Source organism: Harpia harpyja, chromosome 3 (assembly GCF_026419915.1).
Source record: "Harpia harpyja isolate bHarHar1 chromosome 3, bHarHar1 primary haplotype, whole genome shotgun sequence".
Classification (NCBI taxonomy): Eukaryota; Metazoa; Chordata; class Aves; order Accipitriformes; family Accipitridae; genus Harpia; species Harpia harpyja.
Genome location: NC_068942.1, coordinates 39,923,867 through 39,948,584, shown reverse-complemented (window position 1 = coordinate 39,948,584; position 24,718 = coordinate 39,923,867). Strand labels below are relative to the sequence as shown.

Here is a 24,718-nt window from a genome sequence, read left to right as displayed (position 1 = left end):
GCATGTGGCTAAAGCTGCAGTGGACATGCAGATCTGGAATTAGTTTATAGCCCCAAGTATACCTGTAGAGCTTAGAAGAGTTCACACAGTGCCCAGCAGAGAAATAAGCCATTGCTGTTAATCTCTCCTCTCTAGGAGTACTAATTTTTACACAACTGATTTATTGATCAAAGAGTAATGGGATCATTGCACTGGAACCTACCTGTCATTAGGAGAAATACTTATACAGTCCTTTCCTGTTGTGCAGTCTAAAAACAGATACACATCAAGATGTCATACTGGGGGATGGCTCCATCAAGCCTAATGCCTTTTTCCTAATGATCTGAGAGAAGAATCCACTGAGAGCACTGCTAATACTACATGAATCTCCTCTTTTGAGAGCACGTACTTTAGGACATCAGTCTACTTTTGCAACACAATTTGTATAAAGCCATGTAACTGCGCTTAATCAAGATGTACATTTGCAAATGTTGACAAGCATCTTAAATGTAGTGGTAGACACCTCTGCAGGTAGGGCTTTCTATTGGGATGCATTTCAACCTAGCAGAACTGGGCTGTAAGACAAAAATCCTTGGAAACTCAGAGCGCAGACCCTTAATGCAGAAGGAGCTACAGAGCTGGTTGCAGAAGCAGCAAAGCTCCACCAACAGTATGTGGAACCCACAGCTAACATCCCAAGTCTATCTGCTGCAGTGCCTCATGTTATTTCTCTCTGGTTCCCACTACTAACAGCGTGTAGAGGGAATGACACTCCAGTTAATAATTTATAAGTGTCCAGTATTGCTTAGCAGTTTAGTTGTGCACAGGGATCCCTACACAGAGACAATGAGCAGAGCAGAGGCCTGAGATACAGCATTTGAGGGGAGGAGCTCTTACCAGTGAAAGGGCACCAGTGAGAGCCTGAGGAATGTCAGTGTATCATCCTTGACTTCTTAACTGCTAGAAATATGGGTATGTTACGAAGGCATGTTGGTTGGGCAGTAGTGCCTGCTCAAGCTACACCATAGGGATAGTTCCAGAGTCCAAATGCTACATGTGAAAGCAGCCGTGATTAACTCCTGGAGTGAATGTCAAGAACAGTATTTGTAGAGAAGGCCAAAAAATGAAGGAGAAAATCACCTTTCACATATTTACCACTGCAGTATATGGCCAGGAGATAAACTGGGAGAAGGTCTTTTTTAGGAGGTCTCCAAAGGTTCCTGATAGACACATGCAGGGTGGTATGAGTGGTCTAAAATACTGGATACTTAATGTATAGATAACATCTTACCTACATTTAACCTACCACTGGCTGGATTGAAGGGCCTTGTTCTCCTTTACTTTGCCTACCATCTCTGTTTTAACAACTGGAAAAGAGAGGATTTTTGCTTCCTTCTCTTTTCCTCCTCTTCTCTGTTTCATGGGACAGATTACTCACCTTTTCCCATCTGCAACTGTGGGACAACTTAGTTTAAAGGGATATAAGTATGTGCATGTGTGTGCAGTGGTGGCAAGATGGGAGAAAGAAGAGTGTTTCACAGGAAAAATAGGGGAAGGGAAAATTCCACCTACTCCAAAAGCAGCTCAAAAACTCAGCAGAAGGTTAACCAGGCCAATATTTAATTAATCCTTAACACTGTAAGGTAGAATTTATGCTGGAATAAAAGTCTATCTTAGTTCAGTGCCACTAATATTCTTTCTGGACCACAGATCCTGCGCTTGGAGGCTGCTGGTTGACTTTTCATCCCTGTTGTTACCAATGTTGAGAAGAAACTTTACTCTAGGCAGGGGAGATGACAAAATGGATAATAAATTGATTAGAGGATTCTGGCCAGAAGCACTGGTTAAAGGAAACACCATAACTTTGCAAGCATTATCAAGTCAATGTCTCGTTCCTGTAAAAGAATTTACTGCCTGTGTAGGTGGAAAAAAATACTTAAAGAAAAAAAAGGTCAACAATACTCTGAAAAGAGAGTCACCCACATATGAATTGTATTGTTCATGATAGGAGTGAAATATTATCTAGAGCCTTGTTCTGGCATCGTGAGAACAAATCACTGGTGATTCCAAATGTCAGCAGAATCTACTAGCAGAGCTTTGCTGTCTGTACAGTTCAGAGTCTTTGGCATGAATTCGAAGGAAAAATTAATCTGAACATTTCTGAAGTCTGGGAAGCCCATATGTGAATCCAGTTATGTATCCTGGCATTTTGGCAGAGACAGTTTTCCATTGCAAGACTTTGAAGCCTACATAAAAAAATAAATTGCCTTTGTGCTCTATAACTCAAGGCATATGAAATACAGCAGCTTTGTTTAAGTGAACCCAAAAGTTCAAACTCACTTATTTTCACTTTTTTCCCCTTATTAAAATTATCAAAACCTGCTTTCTTTGCCAAATACGTGGCTTTTTATGAAATGCAGCTTCCAGTTGCTTTTAAGGCTGGATTTTTCAGTTAATCTCATCTGAGTTTTAATTTTGGAAACATATAAGCATAGATGCTTTCACAGTTTATTTGGTATAAAGTGCTTTCAAATCTTGTTAGTTTATTTTTCTCAGTGATGCAAAGCTAACCATAGAGTATATGAACAAACTTACTACCTTCATTAAATTTTTAAATTAAACTAAAATTAGTATCTTCTTCATTCTCAAAGAACACAAATTCTAATAAAAAGAGTGAAACTGTGAACTCCAGACAAAATAAAATTCTTGACCAGTTTGAGAATTAAGACAGATGGGGTATCTGATATATTGCTATCAAACTGAAGCAAAAGACTAGCCCTATGGAAATTAGTGGGAATTTTGTATGACTTCAGTGATGAAAGGATTTTATTCCCTGAATGCTCCTATAACTATTATCTAATGAGCAGGAGGTGCAATTATTATAGTTATGCTTCCATAATGGCTATTCTTACTTGATCATTTATGCTACCCTTCCAGGTGGTAGCATTTTCTACCTAGTGTGTACTGTGTTTGCAGGGATGTGCATGATATAAGATGCATGGCAGGTGAAAAATCAGGCTCTAAGAATCCTTGGTTGCCAACAATATGCCCTTTCTTATACAACCTGTTTTGTAAAAATCTCTCTAGAAGATGCCATCATCTGTTGGTGGAAGTGCTTTGGCCATTTAATATAAGCATCATGAAATACTGCCTGCCATAGTGTAATAGAAACTCATTCTTTCTTGGTGCTCTGAGAACAAGCGGTCCATGGTCATAGTTCAGTGTCTCCTCATATCATCTTTGATATATTTATTTTCTTGTCATGTAACAGTTTGTGAAAGACTCTGTCACAGGCATTAAACAGCTAGCCTCATTTAACAACACTCTTTCAAAGAACTATAAAGAAACACAGCATTAAACAGCTAGCCTCATTTAACAACACTCTTTCAAAGAACTATAAAGAAACACAACAAAGAACCAAAAATAATGACACAGTAAGCCAAGCTGATATTTGGAGTCCAGGATTTTACACAATTGAGCAAAAACCATTTGCATTCAGAGAAGTGGGCAGACTGGTTACAGTACAGATCTAGAAGGTAATGGGTAAGAGCTGTATCCCTGTGCAGAAGGATCTTTAATAAAGAGATTTGAAATGGGTTTTATATAAGAACTTTCCCAGTAAGAGGGAAAAAAAACCCCAGACTAAAGCCGAAGTACCATTTGTAATCCGAAGCAGCAATATGTACAGAGTTCTTTTCATATATCTACTTGATAGTCTAGATGATTTCAGCTTAGTAAGAGGGCTGATATATTTTTCTTTCTATTACTGCCATTTTTCAGTATTGTATAAATCACATCTTTCTAGTCTTGCTTAGGGCTCCCCTGTAAGGATACTACTTTTATATTTAACATGCCCAAACCTGTTAGTAATGTAACACCACCAAATGAGGGGGAAAAGGGGAATTAAAAACATTATGAAAGCAAAGGTCAATCACAAGTAGTTTTCCAGCTTATTTTTAACACTTACGGTAAGAAAGAAGAATGTAGTATTACAGTCATCAACAGTAAAAATTAGTTTACAAGAGACAAATCTGTCGATGGCTTTGTTATTTTGCTCTCCCATCGATAGGGAAGCTGAGATGCAGGATAGGAGAATTAGGTCTATCAAGTTCTGAAGGCTTGCCAGCAGCATAGTCTACTACACTGTTCTGCAAATACCTTTTAAACTTTCTTGGTACTTCACAGTGGAGCTACTGCACTGTCTCTTCATACATGCATGAGATGTGACTATAAGCAAAAAACTTGGAGAAACAATGAACCCTAGATCACAAATGACAGACCTCTCAAGCTGTGTGCAATATCCATGAAGAGAACAGCTTTGAGAGTTAAAATCATTTATTCTTAACAGTTATAATCTGTAAGGTGGAAAGAAGTTCACTATTTTAATGAACATTTCTCAGTGTCTGGTCTTTATATTTTGCCTTTCAGCTCAGATGGTGAAAACAGCTAGTTAAATCTGTGTTCCCCTGCCAACTTTTCATTCTGTTCTCAGTAAGGCTTAAGACATGCACATATACCATCCAGGGATATCGTTTGGGCTGTATAGTCTTCATCCTCCCTATTACCAAATGATGCAGCATCAGTGTTCAGTCATGAGTATGTTTTAATGCACAACATTACCCTTACCCTTCTTATGAAGTATTTTATTAAACAGATCCGTTCTATAGCATAGATGTTGAAAAGACATTGGTAGAAAGATACTTCCTTATTTTTAGATTTCAAATGCTCTCAAATCTTGCTGTTGCTTGCATTAATTTGTGCAGCAGTACTGTTGTAAGTATCCATTTTTAATAGTCTACTGTCACCAAACCTGCTTTAAACATGAGGAGCGTAATAGATTACTTAGAAATGTCAAAATCTCTTCCTTTCCATCTGCAAGATCCAGAAGTCTTATGTACAAAGCTAGGCAATAATGTATCAAATCCAGCTATAACTAATTTCAGAAACTATTAATAAATCTCCTATTGTTTCCATCCCCTAAACAGGCATTCAAGAATATGCTGGTCACTTGGCTATGCTTGATTCCATTCCCCTTCTTGATACCTCTCCTCTTTCCTGATAAAAAGAGACTTCCCTCTGCCCAGGGGAAACCATGGCTTAGCTTTATTTCATGCAACACTGAGCCATTTTTGGCTTTTAAACATACCCATACACCTTGCACCTAACACTAAAATGCCATGTGAAACACTGAAATCCGCACAGAGGAAAACCCCCTATCGCATGTGAGCTTTCGGCATTCCAAATTCCTCAGCTTGAGTGCCATGGGCTCCTCTCAGGAGAGGGGAGGTAGAGACCTGTGGACCTCTGAATGTTCCTTTCTACAACTGTGAATCGTGGCCTCCAGTGACACAGCTGAACCACAAGATTGTCTATGCTTTGTTATACCATTAGGATTTACTGGTGTTTTAAAATTAATAGGGACATGTATTTAAAAGGGGTCAGTTCCTGAATTAGGCTGTTACCAGTCCAGGATGTAAGAGACCGATGCTCCTTGCTCAGCCACATGTTTTCTGTGGCATCCGATAACCCCATTCAGATTCCAATGTATGGTGGTGTTCAGGCAACTGACTGCTGTAGGTATGTAACTTCCCTTGGTTTAGTCACCTTCATGCCTTCAGAAATCTGAACTTCATTCTCAGAGAGAATTTTATGAATTCTCTGCTGGAATTGGGAGTGTTCTCCAATATCCGGCTACCCAATGCAGTAAGCACCTCCCTACCTTCCAGGGATGTTGTAAGGGTCAAGTTAGGAAAGAGAGAATCAAATGCTGCTGTATTGGCAGCTATATAAGCCTATAAAATATACAAATTCAGGGTAGTTATCTGTTGTGGTTTAACCCCAGCTGGTAACTAAGACCAACACAGCTGCTCGCTCACTCCCCCCCCCGGTGGGATGGGGGAGAGAATCAGAAAAGTGAGAAAACTTGTGGGCTGAGATAAAGACAGTTTAATAGGTAAAGCAAAAGCTGCGCATGCAAGCAAAGCAAAACAAGGAACTCGTTCACCACTTCCCATCGGCAGGCAGGTGTTCAGCCATCTCCAGGAAAGCAGGGCTCCATCACGTGTAATGGTTACTTGGGAAGACAAACGCCATCACTCCGAACGTCCCCCTCTCCCTTCTTCCCCCAGCTTTATATGCTGAGCATGATGTCGTATGGTCTGGAATATCCCTTGGGTCAGTTGGGGTCAGCTGTCCCAGCTGTGTCCCCTCCCAACTCCTTGTGCCCCCCCAGCCTCCTTGCTGGTGCAGTGGTGTGAGAAGCAGAAAAGGCCTTGGCTCTGTGTAAGCACTGCTCAGCAGTAACAAAAACATCCCTGTGTTGTCAACACTGGTTTGATCACAAATCCAAAACATAGCCCCATACCAGCTACCGTGAAGAAAATTAACTCTGTCCCAGCTAAAACCAGCATGTTATCTCAATACATGAGTCCTTCACCAAGACGAAGCATGAGGAAAGGTTACTGCTTACGTTTTTGCAAAGTTGTGGCTAATTTCTTTGCTGGGTGTTCTTAGGATGCTTGATAAGGCCAGTGGCCAATTTATTTTCTCAAGGTAAGGGAGAATTTTTTGATCTGGAACAGAGAGGTCTGGAGGAGTTGTAAATGCTACAGTCATTACTAATCAGCAGCTTCATTGTCTGGAAATAATTTCCTTTCTACCAGGATCCTTTAGCACATGAGCCAGTTACTGCCACCATATCGTGACTACCTGTTACAATGAATTATTACTGTTTATTGTTTTCCTGTCTTATATCACCTGGTACTTGCATTTATTTTATGCTGCATTATCCTTTTTAACAGCAGGCAATGTGAAGGCTGTTCAAATGCCATGCAGGGCAAGTACGTGACATAGGAAACTAGGGATGAAAAGAGCATGGAGGTAAACAGGGTAACAAGACAGGGCAATTCTGCTTTATGATGCCAGTCACCTGCAGTCAGGTGGCTAGCATGGAAAAGTGAAATAGAACATTGCAGCAGTATAATATGGCATCAGTTATCTCTATTTTAATGCTTCAGTCCCCCTGAATGCTTTACAATGATCATTAATTATCTCAAGATGTTGATCAGACTCCAAGCCAGTGTCTGGTCATCAGCATAGGCAAAAAATGCTGAAATCTCATCTCCTGAAGTTAGCTTACATGACAGGGAGATGCCATTATGTTATGCTGTACCCAAGGAGTGTGCTTTCTAGTCTACACAGCAAAAATTATGCCCAAATATCGCTCTTACTCACACACACTCACCCCTACACAAAGAATGGTAACTTTTATGAAACTGTATTTCTTTTTCTTGTAAAAAGTTGTTTAGGAATGTACTGTGACCAAATCTGAAAGTAAAAATATTTTTTCACTGGTTTCAACACCTTGAAGAAAATGATAAGTGAACCATGCTTTAGTCATTTAAGGTGTTTGAGATTCTCAGCCTTCACTGAAAATTCTAGGTAGGTAAATCTCCTGGAGTGGTCCGTTCTTCAGGAAGGCTGGGAAGGGAATTTCTGCATTATAAAGACATCACTTTTAACTGACAAACAGTAGAGTTTAACTATGGAAATACCTATACTAGCCATTTTGCTTCAATAAAGACACACTTTTGAGGTGAATCTCACCAGAGCAGGCTTGGAGTTTGTTAACTGGATTAAATCCTTTTAGATGAAACTAAATTGGAAAAACTTATTCCAGGTGCACAGTTGTTAGTCATTAACGGGCATTCAGTCTAAAGTATTAGAGCTTGTTCAAAGCAATCACCCCTTGAAATATGTATAATAAGAACCTAGCGTCCTCAGCACCAGCTGTTTCACTGAACAAAGTTATACCCTGTGAGCTGCACTATCTACTAGTGTGTACGTAGCCTGCGTTGTGTAATTTTTTGTTAGGGAATACTTTTGGTAGCTGCTGAAATAGTTTCAGGAATAAAGGACTTCCTGTGCCTAGCATAAAGTAAACAACTTATTATTTCCCATTCTTTTTTTTTTCCCCCTAGTTTTGTCTATCATCCGGAATATTCTGATTTTTCAGCTGGAACATTCTTTGAATGTTCTACAGACGTCGCAAAATGACAATCTAATGTTAACTTGTTTAAAAGATTGCACATATTTTATTTTAGGGGCTTAGGAACTTCCTGAGAAATCATGCTATGTTCATCTGAAATTTTGAATTTTAGATGTAGAAAGCTGCATTATTTTGAACTTCACTAGAATGAGTCATTTTACCTTGATGAGGGAAAAGACAGTTTACTGTTTAACCCTTTATAATTTAGGCAATATTCTTTTATTGAGAATTGGGCTAAATTTACATGTTAAACTCAACACAAACATGATATGAACTTCTTTCTACTCACCATCTGACTAGAACATAAATATGGATTTCTATTATGCAATTAAAAATCTAATAAAATCTAATTCTACTAATACTATTGACAAGATTATTTTATATAAATTTTGTTATATAGTGTGTTGAGGAGAGGATTTATATTTTGGTTATTAGTATTATATATACAATACATAGGGTAATATCTCACACACACATAGTAGGGTGTGCTTATATATGCACACATACATATATGTGCATGTCTGTAGAAATTAGTGTGGTCTGTGAAACCTTCCCTGAATTCACTGGCTTCCACTACTGGTCTTCTGAGAAGATTCACATGCTTGAAGTGAAGTATGTGTATATGTGCAGAAGCAATTGTAAATTCTGCTATGAAAATCTGTGCCAGGAAAGGGTTGTAGAGTACTTCCTCTGAGAAGTGATCCAGAAAATTATTTAAGGCACAGCTATGTTGTGAGAAGTAAAGGAAAGGGGTCTCTGTAGTTGTCACCCCATGTGGGGTGAGGGAATTACTTTGGTGTCTTTCAAGAGTTTCCTATTTAACTGAAAAACGAAAACTAGTCTTACGGTACCACTCTACCTCTTCTCTCCAAAGAGGTTCTGCAGATTAGAAAAGACAGTATGAAACAAAAAAAATTAACTGCTTTTCCTCCACTGTGCACTGAGAAAAGGCATTTCTAGCCTTTAAACTAGCACATTTTTCCTTTTATAGTTTCTGGCTAAATAGGGTCCACTATACTGAAGAATGATTTAGAAAACATACATGGCTGTCAAGGGCATATTCTTTAGAAAGAAATTGCAAAGTTTCTCAGTCAAGGGGTAAAAAAAGGGAACAAAAGCTATCTTTCTTCTTTTGGATTCAACCACTTGTCGAGTTGTAGTTAGGTTCTCTATGTAACATATAAACTTAGTATTTACTTGTGGAGTAATATTAAATGAGAGAAAATTGAACTCTCATCACTATCATTTCCTTACTGTTGTTTTCTCTCCCAATTCCAGTAATCATTACTTCAAACCACCCTTCTTTTTGTTTTGCTTTGTCTGGCTTCACTCATGTCATCAAACCATTTGGTAGCAGGAACACCCTCCTATCCACATGTGATTGTGCCCGATGATAGTTTTAAAGGAATACACGAGAAAGAAAACCTTACACGCCAAAGGCTATTTCCAGATTCTCTTTTATCTTCGCCACCAAACAGTACACCCTCAGGTGAAGCAGCAGCAGCGGGCACAGCCCCAACAGGCCGGAGACATGCTTCATTGGCTGAGGATAATGCGAGAAGAGAGCTAGGAAGCCCCAATCCCCCCTAGTAACTCAGTTCTTGACTAGAATCGATTAAATGACAGCAAGCGTACAGCGGGGACAGAGCCCCGAGAAGAGGCTCCTCATCTTGGCCAGACTTGTTTGACTATGGCTGGGTCAATTCATCTCCCTTTGCTGCATTCCCATCAGGTATACAATGGAAATTTGAGGCGGTGAATATGTTACAATTTGCAAAGCACTTTAACATCAAATGTCAGGAAGGGTTTTTTACTACAGTGCAGCTGGCGGGGTTTCTCGGTGAAGGCTGCCCGGAGGCCGGGCTTCGTCGGAACCTCTCGGCTCTGAATCTCTCGGAGCATTACTAAAAGCCCCACGCAAGCTCCCGCGGCCGTCGCCTCCGGCAAGACGAGGCCTCGGCGCTAAGATCTACCGTGGAGAGAACGAGACGGGCTGCCCGCCGCCACCAGCACCCCCCGCCAAAATGGCGGCCCCTGACCCCCGCGCTTCCTCTTCCGGCCGGGGTTGCCATGGCGCTGCCCCCCCCCGCCTCGGCCCAGCCTCCCCCCTCCCGCCGGTGTGTGTTTACATCGGGCAGGAGGAGCCGGAGCCCAAGCGCCGGGGGAGACGGGGACGCAGCCGACGGCGACGGCCGCGCGCCCTCCATCCCCGCCGGGCGGTGCTGCGGGAGAGGCGGCATGAAGGTGATGCTGGCGGCTGTCACCGGGGCTGGGGGTTCCTGCTGGCGGGGGGGTCGGCTGGGCCGCGGCCGGCGGCTCCCGGTAGCTGTGAGGGGGCGAGGGGTAGGGGCCGAAGCGGTAAACCGGCGGCGGGAGGTGGTGGCCGTTCGCTCTCGTAACGAAGTACAACTTCCAGAAGCTTCTAACTTCGTGAGGGATGTGGTACCGCTTCTTGGAACCGTCACCCGAGAAAGATTTCCCCCCTTCCTCCATTAAAACCCGGATTGTTTCCTGCCGTGACGGGAAGGGAGCAGCGTGGGAGCCGGGGGAGGCTGGCCGCGGCCGCTCCCCTTCTGGGCTTGTGTCTCTGTGGAGAAATGGTCTTGCTTTCCCCGGGCTTCTTCCCTCACACACATAATCTTGTGGGCAGTTTTACCCCCCCTCCCCCTCAGCAGCCGTGGGGTTTCACGCTGTCGGTACGCTACCGGGAGTAGCCCCGGCGCTCACCCGTGCTGCTTCCCTCGCAGGCCCCTCCGAGAACATGGAGGAGACGGTCACCTTCCTCCTCGGTTCGCTGTGGAAAAGTATTAGGATAGAAATGGGCTGACCTGAGCCGGCTGGCAGCTTCGGTGCCGTGGGAGAGGCGGACCCCGAGGCTGGCCGGGCTTTAAAAGTAGTAATTTACTAGTTCTCAATTGAGAGGTTGTCTCTTCAGTTGTGTGGGTTCGGAGTCAGCAGTGCTGTGGTATTGTTTTTCCTCCCATTACATTCTGTCGTATCTCTTTAATTTGCAGGTGTATGACATTTGAAATGGTTCCCTCTCCTTAATCGGTCTGAAACACGAGGCACACCAGGCCTGTCTCCTGAATTTGTCTAGCAGCAAAAAAAATTATTGATCAGCTAGATTGTAAGCTCTCTGAGGCAGAAACTGTTTGTAGCTGTGGTCTATACCTATCCTGATGGAGAAATTTGGCTCAGGCCTTCCTCCAAGCCTCTGAGTGAGTGAGTATGTGTTAGAAGTTCCCCAGCTTGTGCGGGTTTTGGGTCCTGGGCAGTGCGTGTGTGCCGGTCACTCAGGTTAACAACCATCTCTTTGTAAAAGGGGCTCTCAATGACCAGTGTCATTGCTGACAGATGGAACAAAAGGGACAGTTTCTTAGTACATGAAATAAATATTTATAAAAAGAATGTTTCCTTCTATGCACTGGTTTTTTTTGTCTTGCATTTGTTCAAAGCCTGATAGTAAAGAATAATTTTTTTTTCTTCTTTCTATCTGAATGCTTGTTAGTTCAAATGGTGTAGGATAACAAAAAATATGTATGAGGCAGTTATTGGTAAACAGTGCTATGGCTCTGGGTGAGTTGTTGACTTATATGGCAAAACAAAAACCTCAGAGTGCTGGCTGAACAGTACGTCCAGCTTGAGGCCAAAACTGAAAAGATTTCCTTCAGCTTCTGTTTTATTGCATGCAGAGTAAACCGCTGATTATTCTTGCTAAGCCCATTATTTCTGCTGAATTCCTCTTTTGCCCCACTAGATGCTTGTGGCTATTTTAGATGGGCTCACTCAAAATACAGCAAGATGTGAGTGGAGTCATGTTCTGATTGCAAGGAAAATGTGTGTGTTTGGGGGGAGAGTATTTTTTTTTCTCTTTTAACCAATCATTTATCAGGTATATTGACAGCTTTCTCTTGGACAGGGTAGTTTCTTTCCGTGTATATTTCTTTCCATATGTGCCACCTTTTGCTGTAGCAGTTGCCTCAGTTTCCTCTATGTAAGATCATTGCAAATGCATGGTTTAAAGTCTTAAGCCGAGTTGGGGGGGGAATTAAATTTTTAATTAACAAGTGGAATGCATCAAAGTGTACACAGTTTTTTTACCTCTTAACAGGGGGAGGAAAGGTGTATGTGTGATGTGGGAGCTGGATGTGTATCACTTTTATGGACTTGCTCACAAATAGTGCAGTGTGACTTTAAAACAAAGTTGTTGATCGTTGCAGGAAATACATCAGAACCAAGCTTTTTGAAAATTCATCTTGCCTATTTCTCCCCCAATTGTTGTTACTTCTTCGGAAATACACTTGAGTTTGTGTATTTTTAGCAGTATTGGTTTGGAGCCTTTCTCATTGATGCTGGTTGGCAGGTTGCTGAGAAGGCAGGGCTGTCAAAGTAAAACAAGTTAATGCTAGTGTGTATAAAGATGGTCTGCCTACTTACAGGAGGGAAGATGCAGGTGAAGAGAAGTGATAACATCAGGGGAGTTCTGCTGTGGAAATGATCCTTTCGGGATCCATCGTCTGATTGCTGCTGAGAAAACAGAAGCTTGATGTATTTTATTTTTAAGTCAATCAAATACCATAAGTATCCTATTAAAAAGGTAGAGTGAAATAAAGTAGTGTGGCAAAGTCATGATTTAAAACTTGAGGTGTTGAAGCTGGATTGGATTCCAGGTGGTCTCTACGTGTACTTTTCTTCTGTTCCTATCTCTTTCAAGCAATGGCAGTGCTGAAAGATGGTATCTCCGGGCCCTTTCAGGCGATGCAAAATATAAAACTGGTTGAGGCAATCAGCTTGAAAGTGGATCGTTGCTATATATAGGAATAAATAAGTGGTATGTTTTGAATATACCAAGAGCGTTTGCTTTCCTTCAAGGACAGATCATTTTGATGGCAAGAAAATATATCTTTTCGGGCTGCACTGGGAGCCTGGGTAACAGGTCTGTCAGGTGGGGAGGGCAGTTTCATTCATTAGGAAGTGGAGAACTGTGGGGAGATGACCGAATCCCCACCTGTCCATCACACTGTCAGCCACCAATTACTGTCCCACGATACAGTATGTTTCCAGTATTCTTCTGCTGTGGCTAAACGCTGGATTTCTCAGGTCTTAGGCAACGCTGGAGAATGTGCTTGCGTCCTTGCTAACAGAACCTCTTCACGCCTTATCTTCAACCAGTAAATGAATTGGGGCATTAGGATAGTCCCTGATGGCTACCTGGTACGGTTGCTTCTGCAGTGACTGCTTCAAAACTGTTCCTGTCACTGCTCTAACTTAAATGCAAAATCAGAGGAATGAAAGGCATTGAGAGTGTCAGGTTGTATTGAAGTTCTTGTCTGGGGAAGCAAGCCCAAGATGTGATTTCAGTTAAGTAGTTGCTCACCTTTTTATTGAATTGAAGTGATTCTCCAAAGCAGAATGAGATCTTGTGGTGCTTTGGCATATGCTCACATTTAAGTTATGTATTTTGGGATAAGACAGGTGTCATAAATGTGAGATTCTTCTTTGAGAAGCTTATAGCTATATTTAAGAGAATGAATGTGAATTTATTGCCTATAGTTGTTCTGTTTTTCTGACTGCCTGTGATATTTGATGTTGGCAGATGAATCCTAGAGATTAGATAAAGGTAAGGTATTTTGAAGATGAAGCATCAAAAGTTATGGAAAACCTAAGTAAATATTTCTCTTGCTTGTATTTACAGACAGCTCTGTTCCTGAAGGATGTCATGGATTGTCCTGTTGAAACTTGATGTATATGTAACTTTTTTCTTTTTTTACATGTCTCTGATCCTGTTTAGCAGGGCTCTTGACAGTTGAAATGAAAAGTACTTGGGAAAGGAACGGCTTATAAAATGGAGACAAAAGGTATTGCTTTCTATGGAGTATACAGTAATCTTTTTTTTCTGGCATGTAGTCCTAAATTTGTTATAGGAAGCAGGAGGAAAGTGCATGTAAGTGATAGAGTAAAAGGGAACATGGACTGTATATTCTGTAGATAATTCTGACTTAAATATTTGCCTACCATTGGTCACATCTGGTTTTCTTTATTGGTGAACTGCCTTACAAACTTTCTGGTGGCTTTCTTTTCCCAGTGTTTCAGCTGAATTCCAGAGAGTGGGGAGAGGTTACATGCCTTCAAAGTTCTGGGCAAGGTACTTGCTTACATTGGTGATCGGGCAGTAGTAGAGCTCTTAAGCAGTTTCTTCAGAAGAAATGTTGTTGCTGGTTGAACTTATTGAAAGTCACAGAAGTGGCTTGCACTTGTGTTAGCAAGTCTTACAATCTTAACACTTCTGCAGAGCTGCCTAAGGTCTAGTGCAATTCTTGGTCTTCCTTTCAATCTAAAAAAATCATTTTGGAGGGAGAGCCTGTGCACCTTGCAGATCCTCAAAAGTAAAAGGCAGCCATTACCAAAAGCTATTGCTGCCAGAATGAATTTTTACTTTTGTGTTGCTTGCATTCATGATGATCAAGTGTTTTCTCTATCCGATGGCTGTTTAGTTACTGAGTGAAGTAACTGTGGTTGGAATCTTGTATGCAGCAAGCTGTGATCTTACTTGGACTTCTTGCAGTTAGTTTGGAAGAAAATGAGACCTCTATGAAGATAAAAGGGGCATTATTGCTGGCAGTTCTTCTGGCTGTCAACTTTAAGGCATGCAGGCTAGGTGTGAAATTGGAGAGCTTGATAGTACTAGAAGATGTAGTGTATGTTCTGTAGAGTAAGTAAATATTTTATCTGAAATGTTTCTCCTTTAAAACAGTACAACAATAAATGCATAGAACAACAAGCAATACTGATCTAAAAGAGCTCTGATCTGAGTTCAGAACTCATTTGTAAGGAAGGAAATACTTGACTACCTAGCCATCAACAAAATCAATTTAAAATTTGTGTGATAAATACATCATATTACAGTCTCCCAGCTAATTCAGAAATGTTTGATGTTTTGCAGAAAATGCATTTTGAAATTCCTAACAAAATAAGGAAACAGAAATAAGTTCTGGATTGAATAAAATATTTTATATTTAACCTCAGTTTCTGGCATTTAAATGGCTATTGGTGCTTCTGGAACAACTTCTTAACATCAAATGGATTTATAGCAATTTTTTTTTTTTTGTCTAATTTAAAAAAAAAGGAATTAAGATTTCGGCAAGACGACTTGTGTTTCAAACTGTTCCAGTGACGCATGTTGTGACTGTCTTTTGCGGCGGAATGCTCATGTTTTTCAAGCTGGGTACATGCTTATGTACTTTGAATTCAAGTTTTCTTGTAGAAATTACTATGTTGTAGCTGTAAGAGCCCTTGAAAAAATTTCAACTCATTAAAGCTAAAACAGTAGTTGTGCACTTTTAGGGAAATAAATGCATGGAAGTCAGGTAATTCAAGTAGGCCATATGAAACTACTGCTGTTACAGAATACTGCTTAATGCATCCTTCCATGGATTTTCTTTTTTTTTCTTTTTTTTTTTTTTTTTTTTAAAATCATGACCCTACTGAGGATAATGGAAAGGGTACTACTTTTGAAGTCTCTAGCATGGTTAAGAAAATCTTAACGACGTCTGTCATATAGGCCTATATTATTAAGCAAAGGACTTCTCATTTTTATTTCAGACAAATTTCTCATGCTGTCTGCAGCTTTCTAGAGTGCTACTTCCACATCTCGTTAGGAAAATGGAAAATATTCTTTCTGCAGAGTGCATTATCTCGTTTCTTTAGTCTGAGTAAAACTGGCACTAATCATTAAATCCACCTGTCAAGGACCAGGCTGGAGAAAATACATTTATACTACATTTGCTAATTGTAGTTATGTAGAAAGTACAATAAAACTGCAGGTCATTAAGTCTTATTATTGCTTGCTTTTGGTTCATCAGCTCAACTGTCCAAGTGAAATTTTTGTCCCTGAAGTCTTTGTTGACAGGCAGTGAATGACTGACAGGATGTAGAAAGGCTTCTTTCCTCTGAAATTACTTAAATCAGTGAATGGTCAGTTATCAATATGAGTTAATTGATATTTTTGAGATATCATTATTAGTAACTAATTGCTTTCAGATTGGTTTGCTGTGATGCAGGGTCATGCTTTGGTCCTGCATCATTCTGTGTTGTACTCCTCTCTGTTTCAGAGTCTGTTAGGTGTTTCCATGATGACTGTTTTTCCTATGTATTAGCCTGCCCTCAACTTTAACAATTGCTAATGTTTGAGTTATGCTGCGCAATGACACTTTGCCTTCACATAACTTCTTTTTTTCAAAAAAAATGCAATTCAGCACAGTCAGTTTTTTAATAGGAACAGTGTCCTGGACATGGCATACCCTTCCTTGTGGAGGCAGTAGTTTAAACTAGAATTGACAGGAAATTATGCAGCCTGTTGCAAGGTAAGTTTTCAGCCTTTAGAGTGCTACGTGGTATCCTTTTGATAATTACACTGGTTAACTGCTCGGAGTGAGGAGTGTTCTCTTTGGGCCTGGTCAGTAACTGATCAAATGAAGTGTGGTTTGGTTTGGTTTTTTGAAAAACACTCTTGCTTTCTTTCTGTGCTAACATTGATTTAGTAGGTAAAATTCAGATGGAAAATAAATGGTTGATCAAGACAAAATTCAATACAATAATTAGTTCAAAATCCAGAACTGTCTGAACTATCGCTGAGCAGACTGTATTGGCTTTTTGCTGTATAAGTGGTGTTATCTGCCCTATGTAAAGTGTGAATGTAAAAAGTGTAAACCAGACTGTTTACTGGCTTGCTGAATGGAGAATAGATTGTGGTGTCGTTAGTGCTGTTGACAAGTTATTTATGCCAAGTAAACCCTAATGGGGATTACTTGCAGTACAAAGCTGTTTTATTGCTGTAGAAATAGGATTTGACTCTTCTGCTGAGAACAATAGAACTCAATCTTGGTTTGGAATTTGCAACATTAAAACTTGCTCTTGTACCCTCTTTCCTCCAGTCCTGTTGTCAAGACAAAATTAAGCGTTGTTAAAATCGTAGCCTCCCTAATGTGTTTGTCCAAATGCAGAGAAGAGCAAGTAATCTAAGCAACTTTTCTAGTTCTTTCTTACAGCGTACTTTGAACAAAGTGCTATTATTTTACACTACTGTCATCCTCAGCATTTCTATTTCTGTACTTTCCTTTAGTGTTCTAGGGGATTTATAACTGCAACTCAAATTCCCCTTGGGCTGAAACCTGGCACAGAAGCTCTCATTATGAGCGAACCTTGTTTTGCAAAATTAAAAACAAAGCATCCATCAAGAGGCTTTCTTAAACCTACAGGAAAGCGAAAAAAAAAAAAATTGTGGTTGCAGATCAATTTTTTTTCCATCTGCAGGAAGAATCCAGCTGACTTTGGAAACCCCTAAGGTGTGGGTGTGCAATCAATAGCAATGGCAGGTTCTGTGGAACATTCCTATTACATTTAGAAAATTTTAAATGAAAGTCTTAATTCCCCAATATGCTGAAAATTCATTGCTGAAGTAAAAGCTGCAGCTGCAACAGATACCTGCCTAACAAAGGTACAGTGATAGTTTTAAACTTGTTTCCACTGTCTGAGTGTGGTTATCTGAGTAGTAGTGTATAAGGAGATGGTTGAGTAGTTACTTAACTTCAGCTGAAGCACATACCTGTAGGCCCTCAGCTCACTGGAAAAGGGAGTCATTGTGTTGAACTGCCTACCCAGTGTGTCTGCTTGTTTAAAATATTTTTTTTTAAACAAACCCCTTCTTTTCCATAGGAATCGAGGCTTTATGTAATTGTATAGAAGCAGAAAGGACTTTCTGAGCCACAAACCACTTTCAAATGTGGAAGATGGAATAATTTAATTTGATTAAACATTAAATATCAAAGATAAGTTCTGAGGAACTTCATAACAGTGATTGGATAGAGGAGAGATCCCAAATTAACACTGTCATTAATGATGTAATTGTAGGAAAGCCTGATGAAGGTCAGCTTCATTATTACTGGATCTGACAAGCCCTTTGGCATCTGCACACATTCAGCCCAGTCACAGTATGTATCATCTCTCACCCATTTGGAGGAGGTGAACCTGGGATGAGAAGTGCTGGGGTTTTTGTGGTTTTAGGAAGGGGCAAAGTATGCAAATGTGCAGGGAACCTTGTGGTTTTTAGTCTTGTGGGCATGCAATAAGCATTCTTTAAACATAATGCAAAAATAGTTGTTGCTTTTGCTAAGATACTTAAAAAATATCATTGTAGTTTCCCAAAGCACTTGACAAACTGTCCTATACGTGGGGATTACCTCACTTGTTTCTTCCCACAGACCCACTGAGTCTTGTAATTCTTTAGGAGTGCATCTGTCCTTTGTAGTTATCAGTTGAGATGTATTTGATGCTATATAAAAAAAGGTGTTGGAGCTGTGCTGGGAAAGCTTATGAGTGGAATCACAGACGTGGAGGGGTGAAGCCTGTGCTGCCACTAATTTTCCTCTGCTAAATTGCTTTATTGGAATTGTGCCTACATAGAATACCAGGTGTGAAAGTCAGTGTTAGGCAGGACAGAGGACATGTGATTTAGGCTGGCAGTTGAAAATTTGCATAGAATGAAGTAGGTCTGACCTTGTGAGCTTTTAAGGAGAGGGTTTACAAGGAATGAGGCAGTTTTGAACAGTGAAAGAAGTGAGATTCTAGGCTCAGGTCCAGAATGGAAATGAATCTGAAAATGAATGTCAGAAAGGGAAAACTGGAGTAAAATATTCAGGAGCAAGAATGGAAATATGAAGATCTAGGTCAGGAAATAAATACCATTTTCACTTGAAAATGCCCAGGGAAAGTAGTAGCTAAAGCTGCAGATTTTAGAATCACTTCCAAAGGGTAGCCTCAGAACTGAGGCACTAATCTGCTGCTGAAGTCATCACTGTGGGCTTTACATTCCTCCAGCTTCTGTTGTGCAAGGGGGAAATGATTACTAATAAAATTCAGTATAATGGAGAAGAGTGTTCATGTTGTGGGTTTTCTTTTGGCTTTGCTTATGTGGGGGTTTGTGTTTTTTTTTTTAAGAATACTGTGTTTCTACGGGCTGAGTAGGAATGGCAAGAAGGAGCAGAATTGTAAGATATGTGCTGCTGCTTGGTTGGGAACAGCAGTAAAGTGTCTTTCCATTGGTAGTCATAAACTGAAGGAAACTTGGAAGTTATTTTCCTCAAACTCATTCAATTTCAGTAATAATTTTTCACAGGGTGGATTCTTTTTTTCTCTTTGATTCCCTCCCTCCCCCCTGCCCTTGTCAGCCTTGTTGGCCTTTGTTTTGGGGTTTTATTTTTTGCTATTCATTAACCTAATCCTGGCTCAGCGAACAGTAATTGACAGACTTGACTCTGCTTTAAGATTATATACCGTAATTAATGTAAAGCTAAGTACAAAAGTAGAGTCTAAAAGGCCTAAAAGTAGTGGTGGTGTTGCAGGGTATGGTTTGGTTTTGGTTTTTTTTTTTTTTTGGTTGTTTCGAGATGGTCTGTAGGGACTTTTTAGAAAGCTTAGCCATTTCCACTGTTGACTTGCCCGTTGGGGCATTTGCAGTGACAGTCTCATGTCGCTATTGGCTTACATGCAAAATGGGCTGATAATGGTTGCCTGGTGTTGGGATTGCTCCTGACCTGTGTGGTTTTTTTGAGTACTTAATACTCTGCTGAGACTGAGATAGTATAGGCTGTTTTTATGATTGACCATGCTGAAATAATTTGTTAATACAAATGTGGTGATAAACGCAGCTCTTGCTTTCGGTATCATAAACATAACTCAGTACCTTGTGGAAAATACTGACCCTTACTGGATAGGAACCCTCTTTCTGTCATGCATGGATTTATCACAGCACTTGTAAAATACACAGTCTTTAAATATACTGAAAATATGAGAATATCACTGACATTCTGGTCAGAATTATTCTCAAAAGTGTTGTATCCCACGGAAAAGCATGAGGTGTAGTCTGAAATGCTCATAGGTGATTTGTCACACTTGTTTAGTTCAGTACTGGCAGTCCTCTCTGTCCATAAATACATAGCCTTCTATGAAACACAGTATAAGACAGCAAACAAACGCAAATTTACTGGGTCACAGCAGCCCATAATATTTGAATTAAACTGCACTGTAATGTCAGTAGTCATACCGTGTGATCAGAACACAGGATAATATGTTCCTCGGGCAGTTTCTGTGAGAATCCCTGTAGGTTTTCTCTCTTGATCTTTATATTTTGCTGTGTTTATACAAACCTCTTCCTGGTAGTTCATTGAAACTTTTGGGAGGCACAGAGTGAGCTACCTTGGAATTGGCACATCCATAACTTCAGTTTGGAAGGGTGGGTATTGCCTCTGCTTGAGTTGACTTGTTTCTGGTCAGCTTAGATCTTGTTTTAAATTATGACATAAAAATTGCCACTAAATCTTAATAGTGCTCATAGTCAGAAACTCATCAATTGCTGAAAGGAATTGTACAATGCAGGGACCATCTCTGGAGAGCAAAGAGGTTTTTCTTAGTTATATGTTCCTAGGCTCCGTGCCATAACCTAACTGTTCCTGTAATAATACTTGTTTAAATCTGTGCTTCTCCAATGGCTCTAGTGAGGAATGGAACCATATTCTCAATTAAAAATGCTACACAAACCCTACATAATTGAAAGAATATTGTACAGTTAGTAATCTACTGATGTTTCTGAACTGTTGATACATCTTCCTGCACCCTAGATGCTCCTAGAGGGAGTATCAAAGCAAAAGCAACATCTGTGTGCATTACTTCTGCCATGGCTGCAGCTCAAGAGGATTATTATAGAATTGCTGGACACTGCATGGCTGCTTATCTGCAAGCCAATAACTTACACAGTTGTGTGCATCCCATTCCTCTATTTGTCTTTCAAGGATCCTTAACAATGAAAAAAACATAACTGATGCCTCATTCTTGAAATAGTGTAAAAAAAAAAAAATGTTGAGACCAAGAACTTTAACTATAACTTAGTTATAAATCTTCTTAAAGACGACAATTTCCTGGAATTTTTGGTTGCTGTAAATTACTGTGCTGCCAGAACTGCAGATACCTGAAGTATTGATTACCATGCTTGCAGCAGACCTGGTGAATTGAACTCAGCAGATATAACTAAAAAAGCAACGGACATCCTAATACAACATACAAAGCTATTGTAAAGAGACTTTGTAATCTTGTTGATAACACCTGTCAGTGTTTGAGCCTTAAGTATTACTTCCAGATATGGATATGAGAACCTAGGATCTCATCTACTGTTAACTGTTTTACACTTTAATTACTTAGTGAAATTCAGTACCAATGCTGTGCACACTTATTCACTGCTCTCAATGATTAAACTGATACAGTGAAGTCTGATAAACACAGATGTTTGAGACTACTTCTCCTAGAAACTTCCTATATTGTAGGTCATTATATATAGTGATAAGATATCAATGAGATAAGAACTTGCGTTGTTCTGTAGAAAACATTTCTAACTTCATTTTAGGAAGTAGGAAATCTGAAGATTGCAAGATTTCTCGCAAAACAATTCTTGGAAAAGTTAAGTTTCTGGTTACTTGACAACCATACTTCAGTCTAGACTGTGTTTTCAGTTTTTAACATTAGATTTTGAAATAAAAATTTGTAAATCAGGTTTTTTTCGGTGGGTTTTGGGGAAGATTCTCAAAAAATACAGGAAAAGCATACCAAATACAGTTCCAAATATGCTGTGTTGTGATTAATTGTTTTTGAGTAGTGAAAAAAATTCTTCAAAAATTCTGGCTATTTCTGTTAGATATTAAAAATGCTCTGTAAAAGTAGTAATCCTGGATTGTGTATTTTTCTTCTGTGGGATTCCAGTAGCAAGTGTTAAAGTTTTGAATTGGAGGGAAGTAGGTGATAGCAAACAGCATCTCAGCCATGAACTTCATAGTGGTCTGTAGTGGGCTCTGTTTTCCCCACAGCTGGATTTGTTAATACTAGCTTAGCCCTAAAGGCTGACGTTCAACTAAGATAAACCTTTAGTTCAGGGTAAGTATTGTCAGTGATAACCACGCTACTGTAGAGTTGTATTGCTAGTGAACACTGAGTAGTAGTTCATGCATACAGGAAGAAACCTGTAATGCCACCATTCACTTTTGATAGCATTTTGCATCCTCTTAGTATTTATGTAGATAACAACTGTAACCCAAAAGAGCATCACTATCATGGCCTGTTGTTGGGAGAAGCCACTGAGCAGGTTTGTCTCATGGTAGCAAAGTGAGACCATTGACTATTTTGAAGAAGGAAAGATAGTATTTTTCTTACTGGCTTTTCCTTAATCCCTGAAGTTGGATTGTCTCCTTGGGCAGCATATCGTTAGTAAGGACTTAAGCTTTGCCTTGTGCAGAGGGTTCTGTTGCTTTTTTTTTAATTAAAATAATTTTGGTGTTGCAAACTGGAAAGTAAAAGCAAAGGATTCAGATTCGAGACCACTTCTAGTTTAGGAGTTCTTATAGTTGTGGTTCAGAATGTTTGCAAGGCAAATATTGGTGCCTCATGTCCTACATGTAGACATCTTTCATATGAAAATAAGCATTCTGATTTGGTATACTAATGTAGCATCATCTTCTCCTTTCTCTCTCTGTTGCATTAATGGGTAGGAAAGAAATGTATATGAATATATTGCTTGTGGTTGATGTAGAAGCTTATTCAAGTACATACTCTGTGTTCAATCTGGTGCTCCTATCCAGAATTGTTTACACATTCTTAAAATCTAGATCACATTATTTAGGTGAAGTGGGGAGATGGTTAGACCTCAGTGTTGATAACTGACTCCTAGGTTTGATTTTTATTTGGGCTAAGTCAGGCAACTTACTACTTTCTCCTATGTACCCTGTGGTAGAAATATTTTTTTTCTCCTTTCTATGATAGCTACTACAAGGTATGACTTAATGTTTGAACTGTTTTTTGACCAAGGCTGGGCACTATTGATACCAGGTGTTTTTAAATGAGGAAAAATAGGTACATGGCTTAGGTAAAGCTTGCATAGTCATGGATGGCAGAAATCAAGGTTGTGATGGTGGCACTAACACAATAGACTTGTACACTTCCCCCGGGTGCTGTGTTTTTCCCTGCTATCAGACTCTTGAAAACAATGTGGTGGTACTTGTTTTCACGTCCATTTTGTTGAAAAAATGGGGAATGGATGAAAATGTAAGCTACTTGTGCAGAGGAAGAAATTTAGAATGTGTGTTAGTCTTTATAATGTGCAAAATGCGGAAACAGAGAAAGCATGCAATGCTCTTGGGGGTAACTTTGCAGTCACAGGGTTTGGAAAGTATGAAAATAAATCCTGCAGCTTTAATGCTATAAGCCCTTTTTCTACCTGAGTTCAAATAATAAAGTCTTGCAAGCTGTTGATGTACCAGTGTTTAAGCTGGCTTCTGTAACCTTCCAGCTGCATATGTTAATACACATTTTCAGATATTTCAGACTGGAAACCCATTCATATTTTCAAAGTGCACAAAAGCCTCATTTCCTAATGACTGCTAAGTTTCTGATTTGACTCTTGACTGTACTAGCATTCCAAAAGAAGAAAATTGGTTAGTTGTTTTTTAAGGAGCTCTGTACCTCTGCCTAGTGTTTACTCTGCTGTTACTTTAAAAAAAAGGGGGGGGGGGGCAGTGTTTGGGGTTTTTTTCTTTGATAGTTTGAAAATGAAAAAGCAACTACACTTATATAGCTCCACAAGTCAAGAAAATACTATGTGTGCAAAATGAGTTCAGCAGCCTTAAATACAAGTGAATGTTCCTGAAGTCTACAAACGCGGTAACTCTGCTCACATCCTTCCAGCAGCAATGTTGCAGGCTCTTTCCAAGATCCTGAAGGCTGGAAAGTGGAAATGCAAAACTTTGGAGGGCAACCTGGTAGTTTTTCAGGAGTGGTTAGTTTAGCACGTTGTACATGCAGGCACAAATGCATGTATTGTGAGTGGCACGTAGGGGAAAACTATGTGGTCAGTGGATCTGGATGGGTTAGAAGGTTGTAAACCAGTTTGCTTTGTCTTCCTTTGAAAAATGAGGTGTGGGACCATTAGTATAACCCGTGTTGATCTCTTGTATTGTACAGGCCACAGACATTTCATAATCTAGTCTTGGTAAGACAAATCAAAGATTGGATTCTTTCCTGAAAATTCCAAGTGATGGCGAATCTGCTGCCACCCTTGCTAAATGGGGATTTGAAATTATTATTGCATTGTGTGTTTTAGAAAAAGTCATTTAGAAATTGTGCTTCACCGTTCAGTTCCTGATTTTTAGTTTACTCAGACCCTTGTAACTTTGCTTGCTAGCTTGAAGAGTCCTTTTTTTTTTTTTGTCCCTCTCCCCTCTCTGTGAGTAATTCAACTGCAAACAAATCTCCCAGCAGCTTGCTTTCTCATCAGCTAAAGTGAGCTCCTTGTGTCCTTGCTGCCTGGCATATTATCTAATCCTGTAATTATTTCTGTGGTTCCTTTCTGAACTTTCTCCAATTTACCTCCTCTTGCTGTTCTGTTCTGCAGGGACCTAGCTTAGAAACACAGATGGTGGAAGATGAAACTGAGACAACAAGTGAAGAATTGCCTCCTCATCTGCGGGAGGAGCCTCCCGAAGGTACAGTACTAGCAGTCAATATAAACTCTTTGCATTAAATTGGGGAAAATGTTCTGGCCAAGGAAGTCTTATTTATTTATCTATCTGACTTGAGAGCCTATGTCTCCCTATTTTC

The 24,718-nt window shown here is 39.9% G+C and overlaps 1 protein-coding gene across 4 annotated transcripts in view; it reads left to right on the top strand.

The window, feature by feature from the left end:
- Window positions 1-24,718, top strand: part of LOC128139548 (transmembrane protein 263-like) — a 249,534-nt gene that overhangs the window by 28,759 nt on the left and 196,057 nt on the right. For 2 of the 4 annotated variants that reach the window (XM_052782106.1, XM_052782108.1), the window contains exon 3: window positions 24,513-24,603. In XM_052782106.1, the coding sequence (XP_052638066.1) occupies window positions 24,534-24,603 (70 nt within the window). In that variant the 5' untranslated portion in view covers window positions 24,513-24,533. Of the gene's footprint in view, window positions 1-10,103; window positions 10,271-24,512; window positions 24,604-24,718 lie in introns of those variants that run through there. The other 2 variants (XM_052782105.1, XM_052782107.1) reach the window with 2 other exon arrangements.